This window comes from Hemitrygon akajei, unplaced genomic scaffold (genome assembly GCF_048418815.1).
Source record: "Hemitrygon akajei unplaced genomic scaffold, sHemAka1.3 Scf000088, whole genome shotgun sequence".
Lineage (NCBI taxonomy): Eukaryota > Metazoa > Chordata > Chondrichthyes > Myliobatiformes > Dasyatidae > Hemitrygon > Hemitrygon akajei.
This window is the reverse complement of record NW_027331974.1, coordinates 35,915-63,369: the sequence shown is the minus strand read 5'-3', so window position 1 is coordinate 63,369 and position 27,455 is coordinate 35,915. Positions and strand designations below refer to the sequence as shown.

Below are 27,455 nucleotides of genomic sequence, written 5' to 3'. Positions count from 1 at the left end.
TCGGTGTTTACGGGGACCGTACACTGTGGAAGGTGTGTGACGTCTCACACTGACCCGGTCCTGTAGTGAGGGGTGTCGGTGTTTACAGACCGTATACTGTGGAAGGTGTGTGACGTCTCACACTGACCCGGTCCTGTAGTGAGGGGTGTCGGTGTTTACGGACCGTACACTGTGGAAGGTGTGTGACGTCTCACACTGACCCGGTCCTGTAGTGAGGGGTGTCGGTGTTTACAGACCGTACACTGTGGAAGGTGTGTGACGTCTCACACTGACCCGGTCCTGTAGTGAGGGGTGTCGGTGTTTACGGACCGTACACTGTGGAAGGTGTGTGTGTCTCACACTGACCCGGTCCTGTAGTGAGAGGTGTCGGTGTTTACAGACCGTACACTGTGGAAGGTGTGTGTGTCTCACACTGACCCGGTCCTGTAGTGAGAGGTGTCGGTGTTTACAGACCGTATACTGTGGAAGGTGTGTGACGTCTCACACTGACCCGGTCCTGTAGTGAGAGGTGTCGGTGTTTACAGACCGTATACTGTGGAAGGTGTGTGACGTCTCACACTGACCCGGTCCTGTAGTGAGGGGTGTCAGTGTTTATGGGGACCGTACACTGTGGAAGGTGTGTGACGTCTCACACTGACCCGGTCCTGTAGTGAGGGGTGTCGGTGTTTACAGACCGTACACTGTGGAAGGTGTGTGACGTCTCACACTGACCCGGTCCTGTAGTGAGGGGTGTCGGTGTTTACAGACCGTACACTGTGGAAGGTGTGTGACGTCTCACACTGACCCGGTCCTGTAGTGAGGGGTGTCGGTGTTTACAGACCGTTCACTGTGGAAGGTGTGTGACGTCTCACACTAACCCGGTCCTGTAGTGAGGGGTGTCGGTGTTTACAGACCGTACCCTGTGGATGGTGTGTGACGTCTCACACTGACCCGGTCCTGTAGTGAGGGGTGTCGGTGTTTACAGACCGTACACTGTGGAAGGTGTGTGACGTCTCACACTGACCCGGTCCTGTAGTGAGGGGTGTCGGTGTTTACAGACCGTACACTGTGGAAGGTGTGTGACGTCTCACACTGACCCAGTCCTGTAGTGAGGGGTGTCGGTGTTTACAGACCGTACACTGTGGAAGGTGTGTGACGTCTCACACTGACCCGGTCCTGTAGTGAGGGGTGTCGGTGTTTACAGACCGTACACTGTGGAAGGTGTGTGACGTCTCACACTGACCCGGTCCTGTAGTGAGGGGTGTCGGTGTTTACAGACCGTACACTGTGGAAGGTGTGTGACGTCTCACACTGACCCGGTCCTGTAGTGAGGGGTGTCGGTGTTTACAGACCGTACACTGTGGAAGGTGTGTGACGTCTCACACTGACCCGGTCCTGTAGTGAGGGGTGTCGGTGTTTACAGACCGTACACTGTGGAAGGTGTGTGACGTCTCACACTGACCCGGTCCTGTAGTGAGGGGTGTCGGTGTTTACAGACCGTACACTGTGGAAGGTGTGTGACGTCTCACACTGACCCAGTCCTGTAGTGAGGGGTGTCGGTGTTTACAGACCGTACACTGTGGGAGGTGTGTGACGTCTCACACTGACCCGGTCCTGTAGTGAGGAGTGTCGGTGTTTACAGACCGTACACTGTGGAAGGTGTGTGACGTCTCACACTGACCCAGTCCTGTAGTGAGGAGTGTCGGTGTTTACAGACCGTACACTGTGGAAGGTGTGTGACATCTCACACTGACCCGATCCTGTAGTGAGGGGTGTCGGTGTTTACAGACCGTACACTGTGGAAGGTGTGTGACGTCTCACACTGACCCGGTCCTGTAGTGAGGGGTGTCGGTGTTTACAGACCGTACACTGTGGAAGGTGTGTGACGTCTCACATTGACCCGGTCCTGTAGTGAGGGGTGTCGGTGTTTACAGACCGTACACTGTGGAAGGTGTGTGACGTCTCACACTGACCCGGTCCTGTAGTGAGGGGTGTCGGTGTTTACAGACCGTACACTGCGGAAGGTGTGTGACGTCTCACACTGACCCGGTCCTGTAGTGAGGGGTGTCGGTGTTTACAGACCGTACACTGTGGAAGGTGTGTGACGTCTCACACTGACCCGGTCCTGTAGTGAGGGGTGTCGGTGTTTACAGACCGTACACTGTGGAAGGTGTGTGACGTCTCACACTGACCCGGTCCTGTAGTGATGGGTGTCGGTGTTTACAGACCGTACACTGTGGAAGGTGTGTGACGTCTCACATTGACCCGGTCCTGTAGTGAGGGGTGTCGGTGTTTACAGACCGTACACTGTGGAAGGTGTGTGACGTCTCACACTGACCCGGTCCTGTAGTGAGGGGTGTCGGTGTTTACAGACCGTACACTGTGGAAGGTGTGTGACGTCTCACACTGACCCGGTCCTTTAGTGAGAGGTGTCGGTGTTTACAGACCGTACACTGCGGAAGGTGTGTGTCTCACACTGACCCAGTCCTGTAGTGAGGGGTGTCGGTGTTTACAGACCGTACACTGTGGAAGGTGTGTGACGTCTCACACTGACCCAGTCCTGTAGTGAGGGGTGTCGGTGTTTACGGGACCAGACACTGTGGAAGGTGTGTGACGTCTCACACTGACCCAGTACTGTAGTGAGCGGTGTCGGTGTTTACAGACCGTACACTGTGGAAGGTGTGTGACGTCTCACACTGACCCGGTCCTGTAGTGAGGGGTGTCGGTGTTTACAGACCGTACACTGCGGAAGGTGTGTGTCTCACACTGACAGTCCTGTAGTGAGGGGTGTCGGTGTTTATGGGGACCATACCTGGGATGTTCTGTGATTAATCTCATTTGGGATATCTGCTCCTCCTGGAACAGGCCGGGTCTGTGTGCTCACTCTCAGTTCTAGGCTTCTTGCGTCACTACTCAATGGGATCGTACTTCACAATGTGACCAACTAAAAGCTCGCAGGCTGCGGCACACTGGGGAATCAGCAGAGTGTAGCAACATCTCAGGGCTCTCCTAGGATTAACCCTCTGTGAGCCGTATACTAGTCTAAAGACAGGCTGGAGTAAGGGAGAGGGTGTAAAGTGTCAGGGAGATGGAACTGCAGACTCCTTCACTTGTTGACGGATCACTCCCTCACTCCTCTGGAGGCTCCGACGTGCACTGCACAAGCTCGATCTGAGGATCCGGATCATCGAACATCTCCCGGAGCTGCGGCCACAGAGGAGGAAAGATGAATGATCGTCGAGGAAGGTGAAGTTAAAGGATTGACGGGAGGAGAGGAGCATCGAGACAGTAGGCAGAGGTGTGACAGAGAGGGAGGGAGCTAAGAGGAAAGAGGAGGATGAGAGGAGAGAAAATTGAGTTGGTGATACAGAAATGAGGGTTTGGGTGGTGGAGGGGAAGGTGGCAAGGGGGAGGAGAGGATATTTGTCCCCGTGTTCCGCCCTCCCTCCACCCCATCCCGTTCAGCTCACTCTCTCACCTTGTTTCGAATGGCTTCCCGCACTTCTTCCTCACTCATGTCTCCACTCGCTGTCACCTGCACGTCAATCCACCCGTCCTCTTCTCCTGAACAAAACAGCCCAGTGTCAACATGGTGTCACTGTCAGGTCAAGTGCTGCTCACAGGATGTGCTCCCTCATCTTTGTCACTTCGATCGTGCAATCTCTTCTCCCCCACTGCCCACCCTTGCAAACCTTGATTCCTCTCCACACCCTCATCAAATATCTATGTCAATATTCATTTAGACAGGGACAGGGAGAGTGTGAGAAAAGGGCAGGGGTGGGGTCAGGGAGAGAGTGTGCACAGGTAGTGAAGAGAGGCAGAGAACGAGGGAGGGGCAGACAGTGAGGAGGGTGGAAAGTGGTAGTGAGAAAAGAAAGAGAAGGATGAATCCAGAGTGAGAGACAGAGACATGGAATGTGGGATTTCCCAATTACCTGCATTGGACAGTTTTATGGACATGGGAAATGATGTCAGTTATATCCACATGTAAGATTAGAGCAGTACATGGTCACTGGTACAGAAGATTAGAGCCGCTGCTATTGTGTGTAGTGTGTTAACGAGGAGTGAAGACTTATGATCACACGGAGAATAGACTCTTGGATGAACACGTCATGGAAACTGGCAAGAAACCTCCCTCATTCACTCACCATCTCTCTGTATTCAGGCTGTATCAGACATCAGTCAGCTCCCACTCCCCCTCACCACCCCTCAGTCACCCTCCCCCTCCTCAATCACTCCGACCATCTCTCCTCACCCACACATCCCTCCGACCACATTCAGTCATTTCCTTCCTCAGTCACCCTCTCCCTCCTCAATCACTCCGACCATCTCTCCTCATCCACACATCCCTCTCACCACATCTAGTCATTCCCTTCCTCAGTGACATCAGGTCTCTCTATTCCCCCTCCACTCCTCAGTCACCCTCTCCCTCCTCAATCACTCCGACCATCTCTCCTCACCCACACATCCCTCCCACCACATCCAGTTATTCCCTTCCTCAGTGACATCAGGTCTCTCTATTCCCCCTCCACTCCTCAGTCACCCTCTCCCTCCTCAATCACTCCAATCATCTCTCCTCACCCACACATCCCTCCCACCACATCCAGTCATTCCCTTCCTCAGTGACATCAGGTCTCTCTATTCAGAATCAGGTTTAATGTCACCGGCATAATCGCCTCCCACATAAACATACATTTACAAACCAGCAGTGCACAAAGAGAGGACAAAGTAATGGAAGTAGTGATCATGGGTTCATTGTCCATTCAGAAATCTGATGATGGAGGGAAGAATCTGTTCGTGAAATGCTGATTGTGTGTCTTCAGGCTCCTGTTCCTCTTCCTTTGCGATAGCAATGTGAAGAGGGATTACTGAGTGATGGGTGTCTTTAATGATGAATGCTATTCCGTCTCCCCATCACTTTCCTGTCATAACAACCCCACACACCCTTTCTCCCGGATACTCTGACCCTCTCCCTGGTCTCCACACTTACCCTCTCCAGCCACCTACTGGCCTCTTGGCCCATTGTCTCCCCTGACTCTGTCATTCATGTGCCCTGCACTGCAGGTCGAGCAGGTGAATGGGCGCAGGAGTGGGGGACTGGGGCAATGGGGGAGAGGGGGAGAGGGGGAGAAGGGAGTGGAGGAGTGGAAATGATCAAATGTCTCCAACAGTCCCAAGACTTTGTACCTGAGGTATCCATTGGGGCGGAGGACGGTTTCTGTATACACCCTCCAGTAGTTGATCCTTTGGGCTGTTCCCCTGTGGAAGTCTCCTGGTCTGCAATGAAGGAACACCCAAAACAGGTCATCACAGTGGGACAGGAGTTCAGGGAATGGGAGACTGGGTCTGTGGTGAAACTGACACCATCCCTCTCCTTCCCAATCCTCCCCTCACTGCCCTCAGTTTGACACAGGAATGATTGTTTCACTTCCCTATATATAAATGCATGGTTGAATTACAATAAACTTCAACTTTGAATCGGCTCATGAGAACTTCCAGGTTACAAAGTTATGGAATGACACACGTTCGCAAGACTTGGTACCTGAGGCTGTATCTCGAGCTGGGTCTGAAGAAGTTTCTTGGGGAAAATCTCCAGTGGATGACCTTTCAGACTGTTTCCCTGTGTAAGTCCAGAAACCTGGAATAAAGGAATGGAGAAACACGAGAGTGGAAACACAGAAACAGATCATTAAACAAGACATGAGTCTGAGGGAAAGGGGATGGGGTGTGTGAAGAAACCAACAATATCCAATTCCCTATTCTGACTCTCCCTCCCAAACCACCATGACTCCAGGTCTCTCTCCTCAGCATGAATTTCTGCAACTGAACATGGCAATGAGGGTTCCCTTCAGTGAATCCCACTACCATTTCCCGAGCGTGCAGAGTCTTATCAGGTCGTTGTCAAGCATGAATCATCTTCTCTCCTTTAGCATCTCCAGTCCAACATCCACCCCTCTCTGCTCACTCACTCCACCTCACACTCTCCAACCCCAATCCTGACCCTATTCAACACGTCACAAAAACAATCTCTACATACAGATACGACGTTACTTCAAAACTTCACCATTCTCCACTGCGAAGACCAACAATGCACTCTCATGTCCCAACTCTTCCAAAACTCCCCAATATCACTAACCTCCATGGACTCACCAGGTATCCAGTCAGTTCCCACCTGGTCATTGGGGCCTTGACCCTCTCAGTGTTTCCCACCACCCCAACACACAATGATCATTGTCCGATCCCTCATCCATCCCATCCTAACACTACCCTAGCTCAGTCCTCTTGCTCTGGTAACCAACCCACCTCACCCGGCCCATGGACTAAACTCAGACCAAGGCCATTACTGCCCACGTTATAATTGTACAACACCCTCCCTTGTAGTGATCCTGGATGGTGCTGAAATTTGTCACAGGGAGGAGAGAGGAACCTCTCACTCCATCATTCACACCCCATCCCCTGCATCTAGCAGGTAAACTGGTCCCTGAGAAGCTGTATTTTACAGTGTGAGATTGAATCCATACAGACAGAAGAATTCACACCTGGGCTCGTGTCTCCTGCTGGGACAGAGGATGATTTCTGGGTGTGTTCTCCAGACACTGACCCATCGGTCTGTTTCCCTGTGGAACTACCTGTGTGTAGAATAGAGGAACAGAGAGAGTGAGAGAGTGGAGACACTGAAGCAATCATCATGAGTCAGAGGAACAGAGGAATAGGTGCGTGTAGAAACCAACATCACACAGGGTCTCTTCACTGTCTCTCCCAATTCCCTGTCACCCCTGATCATTCCCTTCAGTGGGAGTCAGGACGAAGTTCAGGAATCAACATGGGGATCAGTGTTTCTTCAATGATCCCCACCACTGATTCCTGACCTACACTGTCCAGCTGTGGGTCTGTATACTTCCAGTGTCACTTCCTCTCCAGCCACCTCTTACCCCGTCCACTCAATTGCCCCTTCGTAGACCCGAATTTCCCCTCCAATCTGTCATTCACTCCATCCAACCCTCCTTCCTACCACTCTCTTACTTCACTCCCCCTCACTCCTCTCTGCATTCACTATCCTCACTCCCCTACAGACTACTCACCAGTTCCATCCACGATTCTCCACTCTCCCCTCTTCTCTCTGTCACAATCTCCCCTCCATTCTCTTTATTCCCCTCTCCTGCCCTCCCCTCCCTCCTTTACCTCCCCCACTGTCAGTCCTCCACTACTCCTTCAGCACTTACCTGCATACCCTTCACCCCACAGACCCTCTCTCAACCTCCGTCATCCATAGCCCTTCTTCCCCCCCATTCAATTCTCTCCTGACCTACACTGTTCATCTTCTCCCTCCTCCCCATGCTGTCCCTTCCTTCCACTCTCCCTCACTCACTTCCCCTCTCTCATCTCCTCTCCTACCCTGTCCCTTATCTCTTCTGCTGTCTCTCATCCCCTCCCCTCCACACTCTCTAATCCTCTGACCCCTCCTCCACTCATCTCCATCACACACAAACTAAACACCCAGATCTGTGGAGATGTGCGGCAGACATCACAAGGACTTTAATGGGTTTCCGTTGTTCGTGTATTCCCCAGTCCGACACAGAGTGTTGAGCTACAGGGTCTAGTCTGTGCAACCTGCTATTCTGCCTATTCTCATTGACCCACACTTGGACCATAGTCCCCCATACTGTTCCCATCCTTGTACTTATCCAAACGTCTCCTCAGTGCTGCATTCAAACCCACATCCACCACTTCACTGACAGCTCATTCCACACTCTCAGTACCCTCTGAGTGAAGAGGTTGACCCTCAGGTCCGAGACCGTCGGACCTACCTGAGGAGGAAGGTAAAGCTGCGCAAGTGCGGGTGACGTCAGCAGCGAGCGCGGGCTTTAAAAAGCGGCCCACTTTCAGGAGCGGGCAGCGGAGTGGGAGTAAGGAGTGTTCGTGATCGACAGACGAGTGGAGATCGGAGGATCAGCCGTTGTAGGTAGGCTGAGACCCTCGGACCTACCTGGAGAATACCTGAGGAGGAAGGTAAAGCTGCGCGAGCGCGGGTGACATCAGCGGCGAGCGCGGGCTTTACAAAGCGGCCCACTTTCAGGAGCGGGCAGCGGAGTGCGCAGGAGCAGAGTGCTGGGCTTCGGCTCAAGAGGACTTCGGCAAGTAGCCTGTTTTTCATTTATTCTGACTAATCTGGGATCAGGTGATGGGGGAGACAGTTTGAGCAGCGGTGTGCTCCGTATGCAGTATGTGGGAGGTCAGGGTCAACACAGTTGTCCCTGATGACCACACCTGCAATAGGTGCATCCAGCTGCAGCTCCTATCAGACCGAGTTAGGGAATTGGAGCAGGAGCTGGATGAACTACGGATCAGTCGGGAGACAGAGGCAGAGATAGATAAGAGTTATCGGGAGGTAGTCACACCGAAAAGACAGGAGGTAGGCAAATGGGTGACAGTCAAGAGAGGCAGGGGGAGCAGACAGAGAGAGAAGAGCACTCCTGTGGCTGTTCCCATCAAAAATAAGTATACTGTTTTGGATACTGTTGGTGGGGATGACCTACCAGGAACAAGCTGCAGTGGTCCTGACTCTGGCACTGAGGTTGAACCCGCGACTAGGAAGGGGAGGAGGGAAGAGAAGAGAGCGGTATTGATAGGGGATTCTATAGTCAGGGGGGCGGATAGGAGATTTTGTGGGGAAGATCGGGAGTCTCGGATGGTATGTTGCTTCCCTGCTGCCGGGGTCCGAGACATCTCAAATCGGGTGCAGGTTATTCTCGAGAGGGAGGGCAAGAATCCAGATGTTGTGGTCCATGTAGGGACCAATGACGTGGGTCAGATGAGTGAGGGGGTCCTGCGTAGGGAGTTAGGTGCGAAGCTGAAGAGAAGGACCCCCAGGGTAACAATCTCTGGATTGCTACCTGTGCCACGTGCGAGTGAGGCAAGGAACAGAAAGATTAATACGTGGCTGAGAGGATGGTGCAGGATGGAGGGCTTCAGGTTTGTAGATAATTGGGCTTTGTTCCAGGGAAGGTGGGATCTGTTCCGAAGGGACGGTTTACACCTGAACTGGAGTGGTACTAACATTCTTGCAGGGAAGTTTGCTAGTGCTTCTTGGGGGGGTTTAAACTAAATTTGCGGCGGGCGGGGATCCAGAATGTGAGAGAGGATGGCGAGAGGAAGAATAAAGGACAGGGGGGGACTACACGGTTCTGGAATATTAAGTGTGTAGTAGAGAAAGGTGAGGCGGAACAAGTGATAAGGAGGACACATGTACAGAGGGATGGTCTGACGGAACATGGAGTTAAATGTGTTGAAAGAATAAGTAAATGTAGGAAGGACAACAAAATTCTAGGGGCGTATAGCCCGATGGGAGTTCGGGCAGCTGGGTTAAGCACAATAGACAGCGATTCAAACAGAGAGAGGAGAAATGGGCTAAAAATTCTATATCTGAATGCACGAAGTGTCAGGAATAAGGCGGATGAGCTTGAAGCCCAGGTGCGAATGGGTAACTATGATGTTGTTGGGATAATGGAGACATGGCTGCAGGGAGATCAGACCTGGGAAATGAATGTTCAAGGGTATACGTGCTATCGTAGGGACAGAAATGTGGGCAGAGGGGGTGGGGTGGCCCTGTTGGTGAGGAATGAGATTCAGTCCTTTGCAAGGGGGGACATAGGATCAGGAGAAGTAGAGTCTGTGTGGACAGAACTGAGGAACAGTAAGGGCAAAAGGACCCAAATGGGTGTTGTCTACAGGCCACCAAACAGTAGCATGGATATTGGGTGCAAGTTGAATAGGGAGTTAACATTGGCATGTGGCAAAGGTAATGTTGCAGTAGTTATGGGGGATTTCAACATGCAGGTGAACTGGGAGAATCAGGTTGGTGCTGGACCACAGGATAGGGAGTTTGTAGAGTGCCTACGGGATGCATTCTTGGAACAGCTTGTACGAGAGCCGACCAGGGACAAGACTATTCTGGATTTAGTGTTATGTAATGAACAGGATTTGATAAGCGATCTTGCAGTCAGGGAGCCATTAGGAGGTAGTGATCATAATATGATAAGTTCTTATCTGTAATTTGAGAAGGATAAGGGCAGCTCGGAGGTGTCAGTGTTGCAGTTGAACAGGGGAAACTATGGAGCCATGAGGGAGGAGCTGGCTAAAGTTGACTGGATGGATAGCCTAGCAGAAAAGACAGTGGAACAGCAATGGCAGGTATTCTTGGGAATAATGCACAAGGTGCAAAATCAGTTCATCCCCCACAGAAGGAAGGATTCAAAGGGGGGAAAGGGGCCACAGTGGTTGACAAAGGAAGTCAGAGATTACATAGCATTAAAAAAAAGGAAGTATGACAGAGCTAAGGTGAGTGGGAGGACAGATGATTGGGAAGTTTTTAAGGAACAACAGAACTTAACCAAAAAGACAATATGGGGAGAAAAAAATGAGGTACGAACGCAAGCTAGCTAGGAATATAAAGGAAGATAGCAAAAGCTTTTTTAGGTATGTGAAGAGAAAGAAGATAGTTAAGAACAATGTTGGGCCCTTGAAGAATGAATTAGGTGAAATTGTTATGGGAAACAGAGAAATGGCAGAAGAATTTAATGAGTACTTTAGATCTATTGTCTATTGTCAGGTTCCCCCTTAACTATTTCACCTTTCACCCTTAACCCATGACCTCTGTAATGTCAGTGGAAAAGCTTGTATTGACACGACCTGTACCCTCATCATTATATATACCTCCATCTAATCTCCCCTCATTCTCCTTCATTCCAGGGAATGAAGCCCAAACCTATTGAACCTTTCACTATAACCCAGGTCCTCAAGTCCCAGCAATATCCTTGTAAATTTTCCCCGAACTCTGTCAAATCTTATTGATGTCTTTCCTGCCAGCAGCTGACAATATTCCAAATCAGGCCCTGCCAAAGCTTTATACAACTTCACCATAACATCACGACCGAATACTTTGATTTATGAAGGCCAAACTGCCAAACGCTCTCTTCACGACCCGATCTACCTGTGATGCCACTTCCAATTATGAATCTCTATTCCCAGATTGAACAGGGAGAGAAACATTCCCCTCAGTGATCTTCTCCTCTGACACCAGATCTGGTGGTGGACAAACCCAGCCCAGGTTCTCAGTCATTGCTTCCTGGGTTCCCACTAGTTCACTACGAATGTGAACCAGTCAGAGAACTAACTGTGGTGTGGGGGAACACCACTGGGGAGATGGGAGGTAACAACACAGGAAGAAACTATCAACTAAAATCAAATGGGTTAAACCTCAAACTCCACACTATTCTCCCCACCCCCCCCCCCCCGGGCCATTCACACCTCCCTCTTCAGTCAACCCTCTTCTTTAATCTCACACCCCATTCTTCTCTCATAACCATCCATCCTTCCTATCTGAGACACTGAAATCCCTCCCCTTAGTTCTCCCCCACTCCACAAACACAACCCTCGCAATTCACTCCATCTTTCTCCTGTTAGACACTCCATCCCTCCCTCTCCCAGACACCACCACACTGTCTCCTCAGTTTGTCTGCTACTCACCCAATACATCCCACTTTCCTCTATTACTCTGTCCAACAACTGTGGTCCAACATACCTTCTCTCTCCATCCTGTCACAGTTCCTATCTCCCCTTCTCTCATTTCTCACTAGTTTCTTCCCTCTGATCTGTCAGTCTTTCTCTCTGACCTCTCAGAACATCCCTTTGACACTTACTCCATCACTCTCAGCTCAATCATCCCTCTCACTGTGTCCACCAAGTCCCCTAATGCCCTCTGATTCCCAAACACTTCAAAAACCACCCAATACCCTGATGCACCATAGTCCTGCCCAACCTCCATATAACGTCCACTATTCAGCAGGTGTCCTGTGTATTCCCACCCACCACAGGAGCTACAATTCTCCAGGCATCTCCTCCGATCCCAACATGATGACCAATCTCCAATCCCTCGGCCATCCCATCCCGACTCAACCCATTTGATAGCCCAGCATCTGCCAGTGAACCCGAGTCCCGTCGATATCCATGTCCCATCCTCGTTGCCCTCTTTAAACACTGAAACAACATTCACCACATTCCAGGCACCAGCGGTGAGCGATGAAACAAATATTCCCAGAGTTTCCTTCAATGATCCCCAGCATTGATCCTGATCTGCACTGTCCAGCTGTGGACCTGTGAATCTTCAGCATCACTTCATCTCCAGCCACCTCTTCCCCAACTCCTCCCCCAACTCTATGGGACCCTCTCATACCTCATTCCCTCCTTGTCTGCCTTTCCCCTCCAATTAGCCCTCTTTCTACCCACTTCTACATTCACTCGCCCCATTTCCATCCATCCAGTCACCATCCTCCCTCCACTACTCTATCTTACACATTCCCCTCCATTCCCTTGTTGGTGCTCTCTCCTGTCCTGCCCTACCTTCCCAACTATCCCTCCTTCCCTTTGAGTCACCAGTGGCTAATGACGAAGCAAATGCCTTCACCAAATGTGAGCTCTCTTGAACTTCGCAGAAATTTCACACAGACAGGTGGGATGAATAACTGAACACTCATTGGCAGCCCGTTACGACGCACATCCAACAGCTGAATTGGTCTGTGAGAAGTTCGACATCACAGAGAGAGACTGAGAGACCCCGATGGCAAAAGAACTAATACCTGAAGTTGTCTGTCCTGCTGAGACAGAGGATGGTGATGGGGTGGGTTGTCCTGTAGATGATCCATCGGACTGATCCTTTGTGGAAGCCTCCAGGTCTGGAACAAAGTAACAGAGACATGGGAGAGTGGTAGAGATTAAACAGGGACAATAATTCATAAAGATGAGAGATTCTGCAGATGCTGAAAATCCAGAGCAACACACACAAAATGCTGGAAGAACTCAGCAGGTCAGGCTGCATCTCTGGACGGGAATAAACAGTGAATGTTTTGGGCTGAGACCCTTCATCAGCACTGGAGAGGAAGGGAGAAGAAGCCAGAATAAAGAGGTGGGGAGGAGTATAGCTGGCAGGTGACAGGTGAAGCCAGGTGAGTGGGAAGGTGGGTGGGTGAGGGAGGAGATGATTTGAGAAGCTTGGAGGTGATACATAGAACAAGGGCTGAAGGAGGACTAATCCCACCGGAGAGGACAATGGACCAGAGAATAAAGGAAGTGAAGAGGGTGTCCGGAGGGAGATGATGGGCAGTGAGCAGAACAGAAGGGCTAAATAGTGAGCCAAAAAGAGGTGGAAGGAGAGGGAATTGATAGGGGTATAAATTACTGGAAGTTCAAGAAATCAATGTTCATGCTGTCAGTTTGGACACGACCCAGACACAGTATGAGGTGTTGCCCCTCCAATCAAAGTTTGACCTCATCATGTCAGTGGCGGAGGCCTTGGACATACATGTGGGAATGGGAATGGGAAGTTGAATTGAAATGGGAGCCACTGGGACAACAATTTGAAAAGGAGGTCTCTGATCTGAAGAGATACCAAAACCATCCAGTCCCTGTTCAGCAACTCCCCTCGTGAATGTCTGTGACCAGTCACTACTCTCAGTCAGAGCCCAGATGAATATTTGGGGCTGAAGAAGAGAATGATTGTTCCCTTCAATGATCCCCACCACACATACCTGCATTTGCAGACCCTGCTCGGGTGGTGGTCAAACCCAGACCAGGGTCTCCCGTTACAGATCGCTGGGGTTCATGAGTTGTGTCTGACTGGGAATCTGTAATAAGAAGATATACAAAGGATGGGGAAAGTAGTAAACAAGTTTTATGTTCAATCAGGTAGGAACTCAATGGCAGGAACAGCAGGTTCAAGTCCAGGTCAAATCTGTCCTCTGAAATACATACACTTCACTCTTCTTTGCTCTTTAATTCCTCTACCCTTGTCTCACAAATCCCTCTCCTCACATCTCCCTCTCTCAGCATTCACTCTGTCTGCATCACTCTCTTTTCAGTCTCTCCTTCCCTACCTCTAGTTGGAGCATCACTCTCACTGATCTCTCTGTCTGACTCTCCGCACACAGTCATCAATCTCTCATTCCTCCCACTCCAGCATGGATGACTGCGAAGATACAGTACTTCGGGTTCTACACAGCATACATTCTCTGACAATAAATGGAGCCATTTGAAACTTCCCTCTTGTGTCACTCTCAGTCTCTCCACCCCTGTCTTTTCATTCCTCCCACCCCACTCTCTCCAACCCCCAACAGAGCCTCACCCCTCACGACCTACCAAACGCAACCCAACAGACAGGAGAGAGGAACCACTGACTCCATCATTCACAGCCCTACCCACAATGCACTGTACATCCAGTAGGTGAACTGGTCCATGGGAGGTTCATCCTCACAGAGTGAGAGAGACTGAATGAACACAGACCGACATGAGACTTGGTACCTGAGGATGTGTCTCCCGCTGGGACAGAGGACAGTTCCCGGGTGTGCTCTCCAGTAGACAATCCTGTAGACTGATCCAGTGTTGAAGCCTCCAGATCTGGAACAAATTAACAGAGACATGGGAGAGTGGCAGAGATTAAACAGGGACAATAATTCATAAAGATGAGAGATTCTGCAGATGCTGAAAATCCAGAGCAACACACACAAAATGCTGGAAGAACTCAGCAGGTCAGACTGCATCTCTGGAGGGAAATAAACAGTGAATGTTTTGGGCTGAGACCCTTCATCAGCACTGGAAAGGAAGGGTGAAGAAGCCAGAATAAAGAGGTGGGGAGGAGTAAAGCTGGCAGGTGATAGGTGAAGCCAGGTGAGTGGGAAGGTGGGTGGGTGTGGGAGGGGATGATTTGAGAAGCTTGGAGGTGATACATAGAAGTAAAGAGCTGAAGGAGGACTAATCCAATCGGAGAGGACAGTGGACCATAGAATAAAGGAAGTGAAGAGGGTGTCCAGAGGGAGATGAAGGGCAGGTGAGCAGAACAGAAGGGCTAAATAGTTAGCCAAAGAGAGGTGGAAGGAGAGGGAATTGGTAGGGGTATAAATTACTGGAAGTTCGAGAAATCAATGTTCATGCTGTCAGTTTGGACACGACCCAGACACAGTATGAGGTGTTGCCCCTCCAATCAAAGTTTGACCTCATCATGTCAGTGGCGGAGGCCTTGGACATACATGTGGGAACGGGAATGGGGAGTTGAATTGAAATGGGAGCCACTGGGACAACAATTTGAAAAGGAGGTCTCTGATCTGAAGAGATACCAAAACCATCCAGACCCGGTTCAGCAACTCTCCCTCGTGAATGTCTCTGACCAGTCAGTACTCTCAGTCAGAGCCCAGATGAATATTTGGGGCTGAAGAAGATAAAGATTGTTCCCTTCAATGATCTCACCACACATACCTGCATTTGCAGACCCTGCTGGGGTGGTGGTCAAACCCAGACCAGGGACTCCCGTTACAGATCGCTGGGGTTCATGAGTTGTGTCTGACTGGGAATCTGTAATAAGAAGATATACAAAGGATGGGGAAAGTAGTAAACAAGTTTTACGTTCAATCAGGAAGGAACTCAATGGCACGAACAGGAGGTTCAAGTCCAGGTCAAATCTGTCCTCTGAAATACATACACTTCACTCTTCTTTGCTCTTTAATTCCTCTACCCTTGTCTCACAAATCCCTCTCCTCACATCCTCCTCTCTCAGCATTCACTCCGTCTGCATCACTCTCTTTTCAGTCCCTCCTTCCTTCCCTCCGGTTGGAGCATCACTCTCACTGATCTCTCTGTCTGACTCTCCTCACACAGTCATCACTCTCTCTTTCCTCCCACTCCAGCATGGATGTCTGCGAAGATCAAGTACTTCAGGTTCTACACAGCATACATTCTCTGATAATAAATGGAGCCATTTGAAACTTCCCTCTTGTGTCACTCTCAGTCTCTACACCCCTCTCTTTTCTTTCCTCCCACCCCACTCTCTCCAACCCCCAGCAGAGCCTCACGACTCACCAAACCCAACCCAACAGACAGGACAGAGGAACCACTGACTCCATCATTCACACCCCTACCCACAATGCACTGTACATCCAGTAGGTGAACTGATCCATGGGAGGTTCAACCTCACAGAGTGACAGAGACTGAATGAACACAGACAGACATGAGACTTGGTACCTGAGGATGTGTCTCCTGCTGGGACAGAGGACAGTTCCTGGGTGTGTTCTCCAGTAGACAATCCTGTAGACTGATCCAGTGTTGAAGTCTCCAGGCCTGGAACAAAGTAACAGAGACATGGGAGAGTGGCAGAGATTAAACAGGGACAATAATTCATAAAGATGAGAGATTCTGCAGATGCTGAAAATCCAGAGCAACACACAAAATGCTGGAAGAACTCAGCAGGTCAGACTGCATCTCTGGAGGGGAATAAACAGCGAATGTTTTGGGCTGAGACCATTCATCAGCACTGGAGAGGAAGGGGAAGAAGCCAGAATAAAGAGGTGGGGAGGAGTAAAGCTGGCAGGTGAGTGGCAAGGTGGGTGGGTGAGGGAGGGGATGATTTGAGAAGCTTGGAGGTGATACATAGAAGAAGTAAAGGGCTGAAGGAGGACTAATCCCATTGGAGAGGACAATGGACCATAGAATAAAGGAAGTGAAGAGGGTGTCCGGAGGGAGATGATGGGCAGGTGAGCAGAACAGAAGGGCTAAATAGTGAGCCAAAAAGAGATGGAAAGAGAGGGAATTGGTAGGGGTATAAATTACTGGAAGTTCGAGAAATCAATGTTCATGCTGTCAGTTTGGACACTACCTAGACACAGTATGAGCTGTTGCTCCTCCAATCAAAGATTGACCTCATCATGTCAGTGCAGGAGTCCTTGGACAGACATGTGAGAACGGGAATGGGAATGGGAAGTTGAATTGAAATGGGTAGCCACTGGGACAACAATTTGGAAAGGAGGTCTCTGATCTGAAGAGATACCAAAACCATCCAGTCCCTGTTCAGCAACTCTCCCTCATGAATGTCTGTGACCAGTCACTACTCTCAGTCAGAGCCCAGGTGAATATTTGGGGCTGAAGAAGAGAAAGATTGTTCCTTCAATGACCTCACCGCACATACCTGCATTTGCAGACCCTGCTGGGGTGGTGGTCAAACCCAGACCAGGGTCTCCCATTACAGATCGCTGGGGTTCATGAGTTGTGTCTGACTGGGAATCTGTAATAAGAAGATATACAAAGGATGGGGAAAGTAGTAAACAAGTTTTAAATTCAATCAGGTAGGAACTCAATGGCAGGAACAGCAGGTTCAAGTCCAGGTCAAATCTGTCCTCTGAAATACATACACTTCACTCTTCTTTGCTCTTTAATTCCTCTACCCTTGTCTCACAAATCCCTCTCCGCACATTTCCCTCTCTCATCATTCACTCTGTCTGCATCACTCGCTTTTCAGTCTCTCCTTCCCTCCCTCTAGTTGGAGCGTCACTCTCACTGATCTCTCTGTCTGACTCTCTGCACAAAGTCATCACTCTCTCTTTCCTCCCACTCCAGCATGGATGTCTGCAAAGATCAAGTACTTCAGGTTCTACACAGCATACATTCTCTGATAATAAATGGAGCCATATGAAACCTCCCTCCTGTGTCACTCTCAGTCTCTCCACCCCTCTCTTTTCATTCCTCCCACCCCACTCTCTCCAACCCCCAACAGAGCCTCATCCCTCACGACTCACCAAACCCAACCCAACAGACAGGACAGAGGATCCACTGACTCCATAAATCACTCCCCTACCCACAATGCACTGTACATCCAGTAGGTGAACTGATCCATGGGAGGTTCAACCTCACAGAGTGAGAGAGACTGAATGAACACAGACGGACATGAGACTTGGTACCTGAGGATGTGTCTCCCGCTGGGATAGAGGTCAGATTCTGAGTCTCTTCTCTAGTAGACGATCCTTTAGACTGTTCCAATGTGGAAACCTTCATGTCTGGAACAAAGCAATACAGAGCTTAAACAACACAACAGGGACAATAGTTCACAAAGAAGAAAGATTCTGAAAATCCAGAGCAACACACAAAATGCTGGAAGAACTCAGCAGGTCAGGCTGCATCTCTGGAGGGGAATAAACAGTGAATGTTTTGGGCTGAGACCCTTCATCAGCACTGGAGAGGAAGGGGGAAGAAGCCAGAATGGTGGGGAGGAGTACAGCTGGCAGGTGACAGGTGAACCCAGTTGAGTGGGAAGATGGGTGTGTGAGGGAGGGGTTGATTTGAGAAGCTGGGAGGTGTTATGTGGAAGAGGTAAAGGGCTGAAGGCGGAGCAATCGAATCGCAGTGAACAGAATAAGAGATGGGGGGGTGGGAACCAGAGGGAGTTGATGGGCAACTGAGGAGAACAGAGGGGTTAAGAGGGGAGCCAGAGTAAAAATGGAATTAGAGAGAAGTGGTAGGGGAGAGAAATTACTGGAAGTTAGAGAAATCAATGTTCATGCTATTAGTTTGCAGGCTACCCAGATGGAATATGAGTTGTTGGCCCTCCAGTCTGAGTTTGGCCTCATCATGTCAGTAGAGGAGGCCTTGGATAGACAACTGGGAATGGGAAGTTGAACTGAAATAGGGATCTTTACCTGAGCTCACAGACCCAGCTGGTGTGGTGGTCAAACCCGGAACAGGTTCACCTGTCATCGAGCCCTGTGGTTCCGGAGTTGTGTCTGACTGGGTATCTGTACGTGAGCTTGAAGACCCTGCTGTGGTGGTGGTCAAACCCAGGCCAAGTTCTGTGGTCACAGATCCCTGGGGTTCCCGAGTTGTGTCTGACTGAGAATCTGCAATAAGAAGATATACAAAGGAAGAGCAAAGTAGTGAACAGGTCTTACGTTCGATCAGGAAGGATCTCAATGGCAGGAATGGGAGGCTCAAGTCCAGGTCAAATCTGACTACCTCTACCCTCGTCTCCCAAATCTCTCTCCTCACATCTCCCTCTCGGCATTCACTCTCTTGTCAGTCTCTCCTTCCTTCCCTCCAGTTGGAGTGTCACTCTCACTGATCTCTCTGTCTGACTCTCCTCACACAGTCATCACTCTCTCCTCACTCACCTCATTCCTCCCACTCCACCATCCCACGTCTCTCTCCATCCCTCTCTCCAGTGTGTTTTCACCCATTTCCTTCTGTCCACGTACTGAATTACTCAAATCCCACTCCGATCGTTTCTATGTCTCATCAGTCACCGTGTAACTCCTCACAGTCATTCCTCCCTCCTCTCTGTGACCATCCTCCCCTCTCAACTACAATGGGAGAAGGAACATCAGGATTTCACTGTGGCAGATGTATGGATGGAAATCTCTGTGGTCGATCTCTCTCTCTATCTCTCCCCCTCTCCCTCTCCCTGTCTCTCTCAACACTGCGGGAGTTTTCTGCCGATTCTCGAGTCGGAGAATCTCAGAATAAAAAGTGATGCAGCAGACTGTAAGATCATCACAGTGAAAATACAAATAATAATAATAATAATAATAATAATAATAAATAAGCAATAAACATTGTGAACAGGAGATGAAGAGTTCTTGAGAGTGAGTCCATAGGTTGTGGGAACAGTTTATGAGTGGGATGAGTGGTGAGTGAAGTTTTACCCCTCTGGTTCAGCAGCCTAATGTCTAGGGGGTAATAACTTTTTCTGAACCTGGTGGTATGTGTCCTGAGGCTCCTGTAACTTCTTCCTGATGGCAACAATGCAAAGAGAACATCGAACATAGAAATCTACAGCACATTACAGGCCCTTCTCTACAGTAACCGTGGTGTACAAAGGCTGATGTAAACAGCCTCTAGAAACCGTCTGGAATTTCCCTACAACATAGCCCTCTATGTTTCTAGCTCTAAGTACCTACCTAAGAGCCTCTTAAAAGACCCTATTGTATCTGCCTCTACCACCGTCACCGGCAGTGCATTCCACGCACCCACCACTCTCTATGTGAAAAACTTAGTCCTGACATCCCCCTTGTACCTACTTCCAAGCACCTTAAACCTATGCCCCCTCGTGTTAGCCATTTCAGAACTGGGAAAAGCCTCTGACTATTCACAGGATCAATGCCTCTCATCATCCTATACCCCTCTACCAGGTCACACCTCATCCTCCATTGCTCCAAGAAGAAAAGGCCAAGTTCATTCAACCTATTCCATAAGGCATGCTCCCCAATCTAGGTAATATCCTTGTAAATCTCCTCTGCACTCTCTCTATAGTATCCCCATTCCTTCCCGTAGCGAGGTGACCAAAAGTGAACACTGGACTCCAATTGGGGTCTGACCAAGGTCTTGTATAGCTGTAACAACACTGTCAAATTGTGTAGCAGCTTTGAGTGTCCTATTGACATGGACCCCAAGATCTCTCAGATGCTCCACACTGCCACTAGTCTTACCATTAATATTATATTGTCTTCAAATTTGACCTACTGAAGTGACGCACCTCACACTTATCTGAGTTGAACTCCATCTGCCACTTCTCAGAGCAGTCCTGCATCCTATCAATGTCGCACTGTAACCTCTGACAATGCTCCAGACTATCTACAACATCCCCAACTTCTGTGTCATCAGCAAACTTACTAACCACCCCCCCCCCCAACTTCCTCATCCAGGTCATTTATAAAAATCATAAAGAGGAGGGGTCCCAGAACAGATCCCTGTGGAACACCACTGGTCACTGTCCTCCATGCAGAATACAAACCATCTACAACCACCCTTTGCCTTCTGTGGGCAAGCTGATTCTGGATCCACAAAGCAAGATCTACTTGGATCCCATGTCTCACTATTTTCTGAATGAGCCTAGCATTATCAAATGCCTTACTAAAATCCATATACACTGCATCCACTGCTCTACCTTCATCAATGTGTTTTGTTACATCCTCAAATAATTCAATCAGTTTCGTAAGGCATGACCTGCCCATGACAAAGCCATGCTGACTATCCCGAATCAGATTATGTTTCTCCACATGCTCATAAATCCTACCTCTCAGGATCTTCTCCAACAACTTGCCCATCACAGAAGTCAGACTCACTGGTCAATAATTTCCTGGATTATCTCTACTCCCTTTCTTGAACAACAGAACAGCATTTGCAACCTTCCAATCCTCTGGTACTTTACCTGTCCACATTGATGACGCTAAGATCACCGTCAGAGGCTCAGCACTCTCTTCCCTCACTTCCCTCTGTAGCCTGGGGTATATCTCATCTGGACCCAGTGACTTATCTAAATTAATATTTTTCAAATGTTCCAGCACAGCCTCTTTCTTAATGTCTATATACTCAAGTATTTCAGTCCACTGTAAGTCATTCCCACAAATGCCAAGGTCCTTTTCAGTAATGACCGCTGAAGTAAAGAATTCATTAAGTACCTCCGCTACTTACTCTGGCTCCATGCACATTTCCACTATTGCTCCTGACTGGTCCTATTCTCCCACGGCTCATCCTCTTGCTCTTCACATTCTTGTAGAATGCCTTGGGGTTCTCCTGAATCCTGCTCACCAAGGCCTTCTCATGGCCCCTTCTAGCTCTCCTAATTTCAACCCTGAGCTCCTTCCTGGCACCCTTGTAATTTTTAGAGCTCTAACAGTACCTAGTTTCTTGAACCTTTCTCTTAACGCTTTTCTTTTCTCTTATCTAGATTTTCTACATTCTTTGTCCAGCATGGTTCCTTTACCCTACCATACTTTCTGTGCTTCAATGGAACAAACCTTGCAGAACACCATGCGAATGTTCCCTGAACATTTGCCATATTTCTGCCATGCTTTTCCCTGAGAACATCTGCTCCCAATTTATGTTCCCAAGTTCCTGCCTAATAGCATATTCTCCCCACCACCACCACCACAATTAAATATTTTCCCAAATTGTCTGCTCCTATCCTTCTCCAGCGCCATGGTGAAGGAGATAGAGTTGTAATCACTATCTCCAAAATGCTCTCCCACCGAGAGACCTGACAGCTGACCAGGTTCATTTCCTGATACCAGATCAACCACAACCTCTCCCACAGTTGGCTTATCTGCATCAGGAAATCTTCCTGAACACACCTAACAAACTCCATCCCATCCAAACCCCTTGCTCTAAGGAGATGCCAGTCAATGTAAGGAAAGTTAAAATCACCCATCACAACACCCCTCTTATTATTGCACCATTCCAGAATCTGCCTCCCTATCTGCTCCTTGATGTCTATGGGGGGGGGGGGGGGGGGAAGGTTCTGTAAAAAAAACAGCAGAGTTATTGCCCTTTCCTGTTTCTGACTTCCAGCCACAATGACTCCATGACTTCCTCATTTTCTGCAAACATGATACTATCCCTGAATATTTGTGCTACTCCCCCACCTCGTTTGCCTCTCTACCTGTCCTTTTTCACACATCTAAAGCCCGGCACACTCAGCAGCCATTCCTGCCCCTGAGACATCCGAGACTGTAATGGCCACAAAATCACAGTTCCATGTATTGATCCATGCTCCAAGTTCATCTGCCTTGTTTATGATACTCTTTGCATTAAAATAGACACATCTCAAACCATCTGGCTGAGTGCTTCTTTGCTGTATCATCTGTCTATCCTTCTCAAAAATTCCCAACAATCTGTCACTAATTGTGCGCCAACCACCCCATCCTCTGCCTCTTCACTAGTTTAAACCCTCCCGAATAGCATTAGCAAACCTCCCTCCCAGGATACTGTTTCCCCTCCAGTTTAGGTGCAACCTGTCCCACTTGTACAGGTCACCCCTTCCCCAGAAAAGGTTCCAAAGATCCAAGAACTTGAAACCCTGCCTCCTACACCATCTCCTCAGCCATCTGCACTATCTTCCTGTTCTGACCTTCATGAGCTCGTGGCAACAGGAGTAATCCGGAGATTACCACCGTGGAGGTCCTGCTTTTCAGCCTCCTTCCTAACTCCCTAAACTTACTGTGCATGACCTCTATCCCTCTCCTGTCTCATTGGTACCAACATGTACCATGACCTCCAGCTGCTCACTCTCCCCTTCCAGAATATTCTGCAATCGCTCAGAGACATCCTGGACCCCAGCACCCAGGAAGCAACACATTATCCTGGCGTCTCTTTTCCTGCCACAGAATCTCCTGTCTGTCCCCCGAACTATCGAGTCCACTGTGACTATTGCTCTGCCTAACTTCACCCTCCCCTTCTGAAGTTCAGAGCTGACCACAGTGCTGTTGATCTGGCTGCTGCTGCCTTGCCCAGATAGATCATCCCCCTCAGCAGTATCCTACCTGTTGATGAGGGGAATGGCCACAGGGGCACTCTACACTGACTACCTTCTCCCTTTACCTCTCTCGGTGTTCACCCATCTGCTTCCCGAATTCTGCACTCTGGGTCTAACACCTGTTCAAAAGTCATACCTATCAATTGTTCTGCCTGCTGGATATTCCTAAGTTCATCCATCTCCAGCTCCAGCTCCTTTATGGGGTCTTTCAGGAGCTGGAATCGGCTGCACCTCCCGCAGGTGCAGTCATCAGGGAGACTATCCGGTTCCAGGAATTCCCACATCCTACAGAGGGACCATAGAGAGGAACTATAGGCAGGCAGTCACTCCAGGGCCTCGGGAGACAGAGAAGTGGGTAACAGTAGGGAGAGGGAAGGGCAAGAGGCAGATGCTAGAGAGTACCCCTGTGGTGGTTCCCCCTTAAGAATAAGTACTCCTGTTTGAGTACTGCTGGAGGAGACGGCCTACCTGGAGGAGGCAACAGTGGCCACGCCTCTGGGGCAGAGTCTGGCTCTGTGGCTCAGAAGGGTAGGGAAAGGAAGAGGATGGCGGCAGTGATAGGGGACTCTATAGTTAGGGGGTCACACAGGCGATTCTGAGCACGCAGAAAAGAAACGCGGATGGTAGTTTGCCTCCCAGGTGCCGGGATCCGGGATGTTTCTGATTGCGTCCACGATATATTTAAGTGGGAAGGAGAACAGCCAGAGGTTGTGGTCCATATTGGTACCAGCGATATAGGCAAGAAAAGGGAGGAGGTCCTGAAAACAGACTACAGGGAGTTAGGGAGGAAGTTGAGAAGCAGGACCTCAAAGGTAGTAATCTCCGGATTACTGCCTGTGCCACGTGACAGTGAGTATAGGAATAGAATGAGGTGGAGGATAAATGTGTGGCTGAGAGTTTGGAGCAGGGGGAAAGGATTCAGATTTCTGGATCATTGGGACCTCTTTTGGGGTGGGTGTGACCTGTATAAAAAGGACGGGTTGCACTTGAATCTGACGGGGACAAATATCCTGGCAGGTGGGTTTGCAAAGGCTATGCGGGGGAGAGCTTAAAATAGAATTGCCGGGGTGTGGGAACCAAACTGAAGTGACGGAGGAAAGGGAGGTTGGGTCACAAATAGAGAAAGCTTGGAGACAGTGCGAAAGGGAGGATAGGCAGGTGATAGAGAAGGGACGCGCTCAGACCGATGGTTTGAGATGTGTCTATTTTAATGCGAGGAGTATTATGAATAAAGTGGATGAGCTTAGAGCGTGGATCAGTACTTGGAGCTATGATGTTGTGGCCATTACAGAGACTTGGATGGTGCAGGGGTAGGAATGGCTACTTCAAGTGCCAGGCTTTAGAGGTTTCCGAAAGGACAGGGAGGGAAGAAAAAGAGGTGGGGATGTGGCACTGTTGATCAGAGATAGTGTCACGGCTACAGAAAGGGAGGAAGTCATGGAGGGATTGTCTATGGAGTTTCTGTGGGTGGAAGTTAGGGACAGGAATGAGTCAATTGCTCTACTGGGTGCTTTTTATAGACCATCCAATAGTAAAAGGGACATTGAGGAGCAGATACAGAGACAGGTTGTTGTGGCGGGAGATTTCAATTTCCCAAATATTGATTGGCATCTCCCTGGAGTGAGTGATTTAGATGGAATAGAGTTCGCTATCTGTTTTCAGGCAGGTTTCTTTTATACAATATGTAGATAAGCCTACAAGAGTACTTCATCTGGTATTGGGAAATGAACCTGATCAGGTGTCAGGTCTCTCAGTGGGGAAGCATTTTGGAGATAGTTATCACAATTCTATCTCCTTTACCATAGCACTAGAGAGGGATAAGAACAAACAAGTTAGGAAAGTGTTTAATTGGAGTACAGGGAAATATGAGGCTATCTGGAAGGACTTGGAATCATAAATTGGGAACAGATGTTCTCAGGGAAATATACAGCAGAAATGTGGCAAACATTCAGGGGATATTTGTGTGGAATTCTGCAGAGGTACATTCCAATGAGACAGGGAAAGGATGGTAGGGTACAGGAACCATGGTGCACAAAGGCTGATGTAAATCTAGTCAAAAGAGCTTATGAAACGTACAAAAAACTAGGTAATGATGGAGATCTAGAAGATCATAAGGCTAGCAGGGAGGAGTTTAAGAATGAAATTAGGAGAGCCAGAAGGGGCCATGAGAAGGTCTTGGCCAATAGGAATAAGGAAAACCCCAAGGCATTCTACAAGTATGTGAAGACCAAGAGGATAAGACATGAGAGAATAGGACAAATCAAGTGTGACAGTGGGAAAGTGTGTATGGAACCGGAGGAGATGGCAGGGTATTAATGAACACTTAGCTGCAGTATTCACTATGGAAGAGGATCTTGGTGACTGTAGGGATGATTTGCAGTGGACTGAAAAGCTTGAGCATGTAGGTATTAAGGACGAGGATGTGCTGAAGGCTTTGGAAAGCATTAAGTTGGTTAAGTCACTGGGACCAGACAGGATGTACCCGAGGCTACTGTGGGAAACAAGGGAGGAGATTGCTGAGCCTCTGGCAATGATCTTTGCATCATCAGTGAGGACAGGAGAGGTTCCAGAAGATGGGAGGGTTGCGGATGTTGCTCCCTTATTCAAGAAAGGGAGTAGCAATAGCCCAGGAAATTATAGAACAGTGAGTCTTACTTCAGTGGTTGGTTATTTGATAGAGAAGATCCTGAGAGGCAGGATTTATGAACATTTGGAGAGGCATTATATGATTATGAATAGTCATCATGGCTTTGTCAAAGGCAGGTGGTGCCTTACGAGCCGAATGAACTTTATGAAGATGTGACTAAACACATTGATGAAGGTAGAGCTGTAGATGTAGTGTATATGGATTTTAGCAAGGCATTTGATAAGGTACCCCATGAAAGGCTTACTGAGAATGTAAGGAGGCATGGGATCCAAGTGGACATTGCTTTGTGGATCCAGAACTACTTTGCTAACAGAAGGCAAAGAGTGGTTGTAGACGGGTCACATTCTGCATTGAGGCCAGTGACCAGTGGTGTGCCTCAGGGATCTGTTCTGGGACCCTTACACTTTGTGATTTTTATAAATGTCCTGGATGGGGAAGTGGAGGGATGGGTTAGTAAATTTGCTGATGCCACAAAGGGTGGAGGCGTTGTGGATAGGGTGGAGGACTGTCAGAGGTTACAGCGGGACATGATGCCAAACTGGGCTGAGAAGTGGCAGATGGAGTTCAACCCAGATAAGTGTGAAGTGGTTCATTTCGGTAGATGAAATATGATGGCAGAATATGGTATTAATGGTAAGACTCTTGGCAGTATGGAGGATTAGAGGGATCTTGGCGTCCGAATCCGAAGGACGCTCAGATTAGCTGTGCAGGTTGACTCTGTGGTTAAGAAGGCGTATGGTGTACTGGCTTCATCAATCGTGGAATTGAATTTACAAGCCGAGAGGTAATGTTGCGGCTATATAGGACACAGGTCAAACCCCATTTAGAGTATGGTGCTCAATTCTGGTCACCTCACTACAGGAAGGATGTGGAAATCATAGAAAGGGTGCAGAGGAGATTTACAAGGATGTTGCCTGGATTGGGGAGCGTGCCTTATGAGAATAGGTTGAGTGAACTCAGCCTTATCTCCTTGAAGTGACGGAGGATGAGAGGTAACCTGATAGATGTGTACTCAATGATGAGAGGCATTGATCGTGTGGATAGTCAGAGGGTTTTTCCCAGGGCTGAAATGACTAGCACGAGAGGGCATAGTTTTAAGGTGCTTGGAAGTAGGTACAAAGGAGATGTCAGGGGTAAGTTTTTTACTCAGAGAGTGGTGAGTGCGTGGAATGGGCTGCCGGCAACGGTGGTGGAGGCGGATACGATAGGGTATTTTAAGAGACTCCTGGATAGGTACATTGAGCTTAGAAAAATAGAGGCTATGGGTAATCCTAGGTAGTTCTAAGGTAAGGACATGTTCGGCACAGCTTTGTAGGCAAAGGGCCTGTATTGTGCTGCAGGTTTTCTATATTTCTATCTTTCTATTCCACTATCATATCTGCCACCCTGCCTGCACTGTATGATGGGTAACAAAGACCAGACCGCTTAACCTGTTTCTTTGGCCTCAGCCTCTTCTTATTAAAGCCTGACAACTCCTACTCTCATCGCTGACCTACTTCCCAACAATGGCCGCCCCGTTTGCCCCTTCTGTACTTTTATTTAATTTGCAGTGCTCTGCTCCCTACGCTGATCAGACCTCTGGAATGTTCGAACGCCTGTCTCCTCCTTCATCGCTATGGGTCGGGATGAAATTCTGGGACTGACCATGGGGATCAGTGTTCCCTTAGATGATCCCCACCACCAATTCCTGAGCTGTGGACCATCCTGCATCCA

The 27,455-nt window shown here is 49.1% G+C and overlaps 1 protein-coding gene across 1 annotated transcript; it reads right to left on the bottom strand.

Annotated features, from left to right (window-relative positions):
* Positions 1 to 2,689: 2,689 nt before the first annotated feature.
* On the bottom strand, positions 2,690 to 23,379 carry LOC140722761 (uncharacterized). Its single transcript, XM_073037442.1, has 14 exons — positions 23,232 to 23,379; positions 18,489 to 18,686; positions 17,754 to 17,849; positions 16,985 to 17,080; positions 16,045 to 16,140; positions 15,283 to 15,378; positions 14,332 to 14,427; positions 13,563 to 13,658; positions 12,615 to 12,710; positions 6,519 to 6,608; positions 5,522 to 5,617; positions 5,167 to 5,256; positions 3,458 to 3,543; positions 2,690 to 3,183 (listed from the first exon to the last, which is right to left on the bottom strand). Exons 1-14 carry the CDS (start codon positions 23,377 to 23,379, stop codon positions 3,109 to 3,111), a joined length of 1,455 nt encoding a protein of 484 aa, XP_072893543.1. The 3' UTR covers positions 2,690 to 3,108.
* Positions 23,380 to 27,455: the final 4,076 nt, after the last annotated feature.

Bases quoted from the DNA above. Each gene is read 5' to 3' on its own strand.
- LOC140722761 (XM_073037442.1), bottom strand. From the start codon at position 23,379: ATGTGGGAATTCCTGGAACCGGATAGTCTCCCTGATGACTGCACCTGC. The intron at 12,711-13,562 runs GTATGTGTGGTG...ACTTTGTTCCAG, and splicing joins AGCAGGGTCTGCAAATGCAG to ACCTGGAGGCTTCCACAAAG. The intron at 3,184-3,457 runs GTGAGAGAGTGA...CTGTGGCCGCAG, and splicing joins GGGAAGCCATTCGAAACAAG to CTCCGGGAGATGTTCGATGA.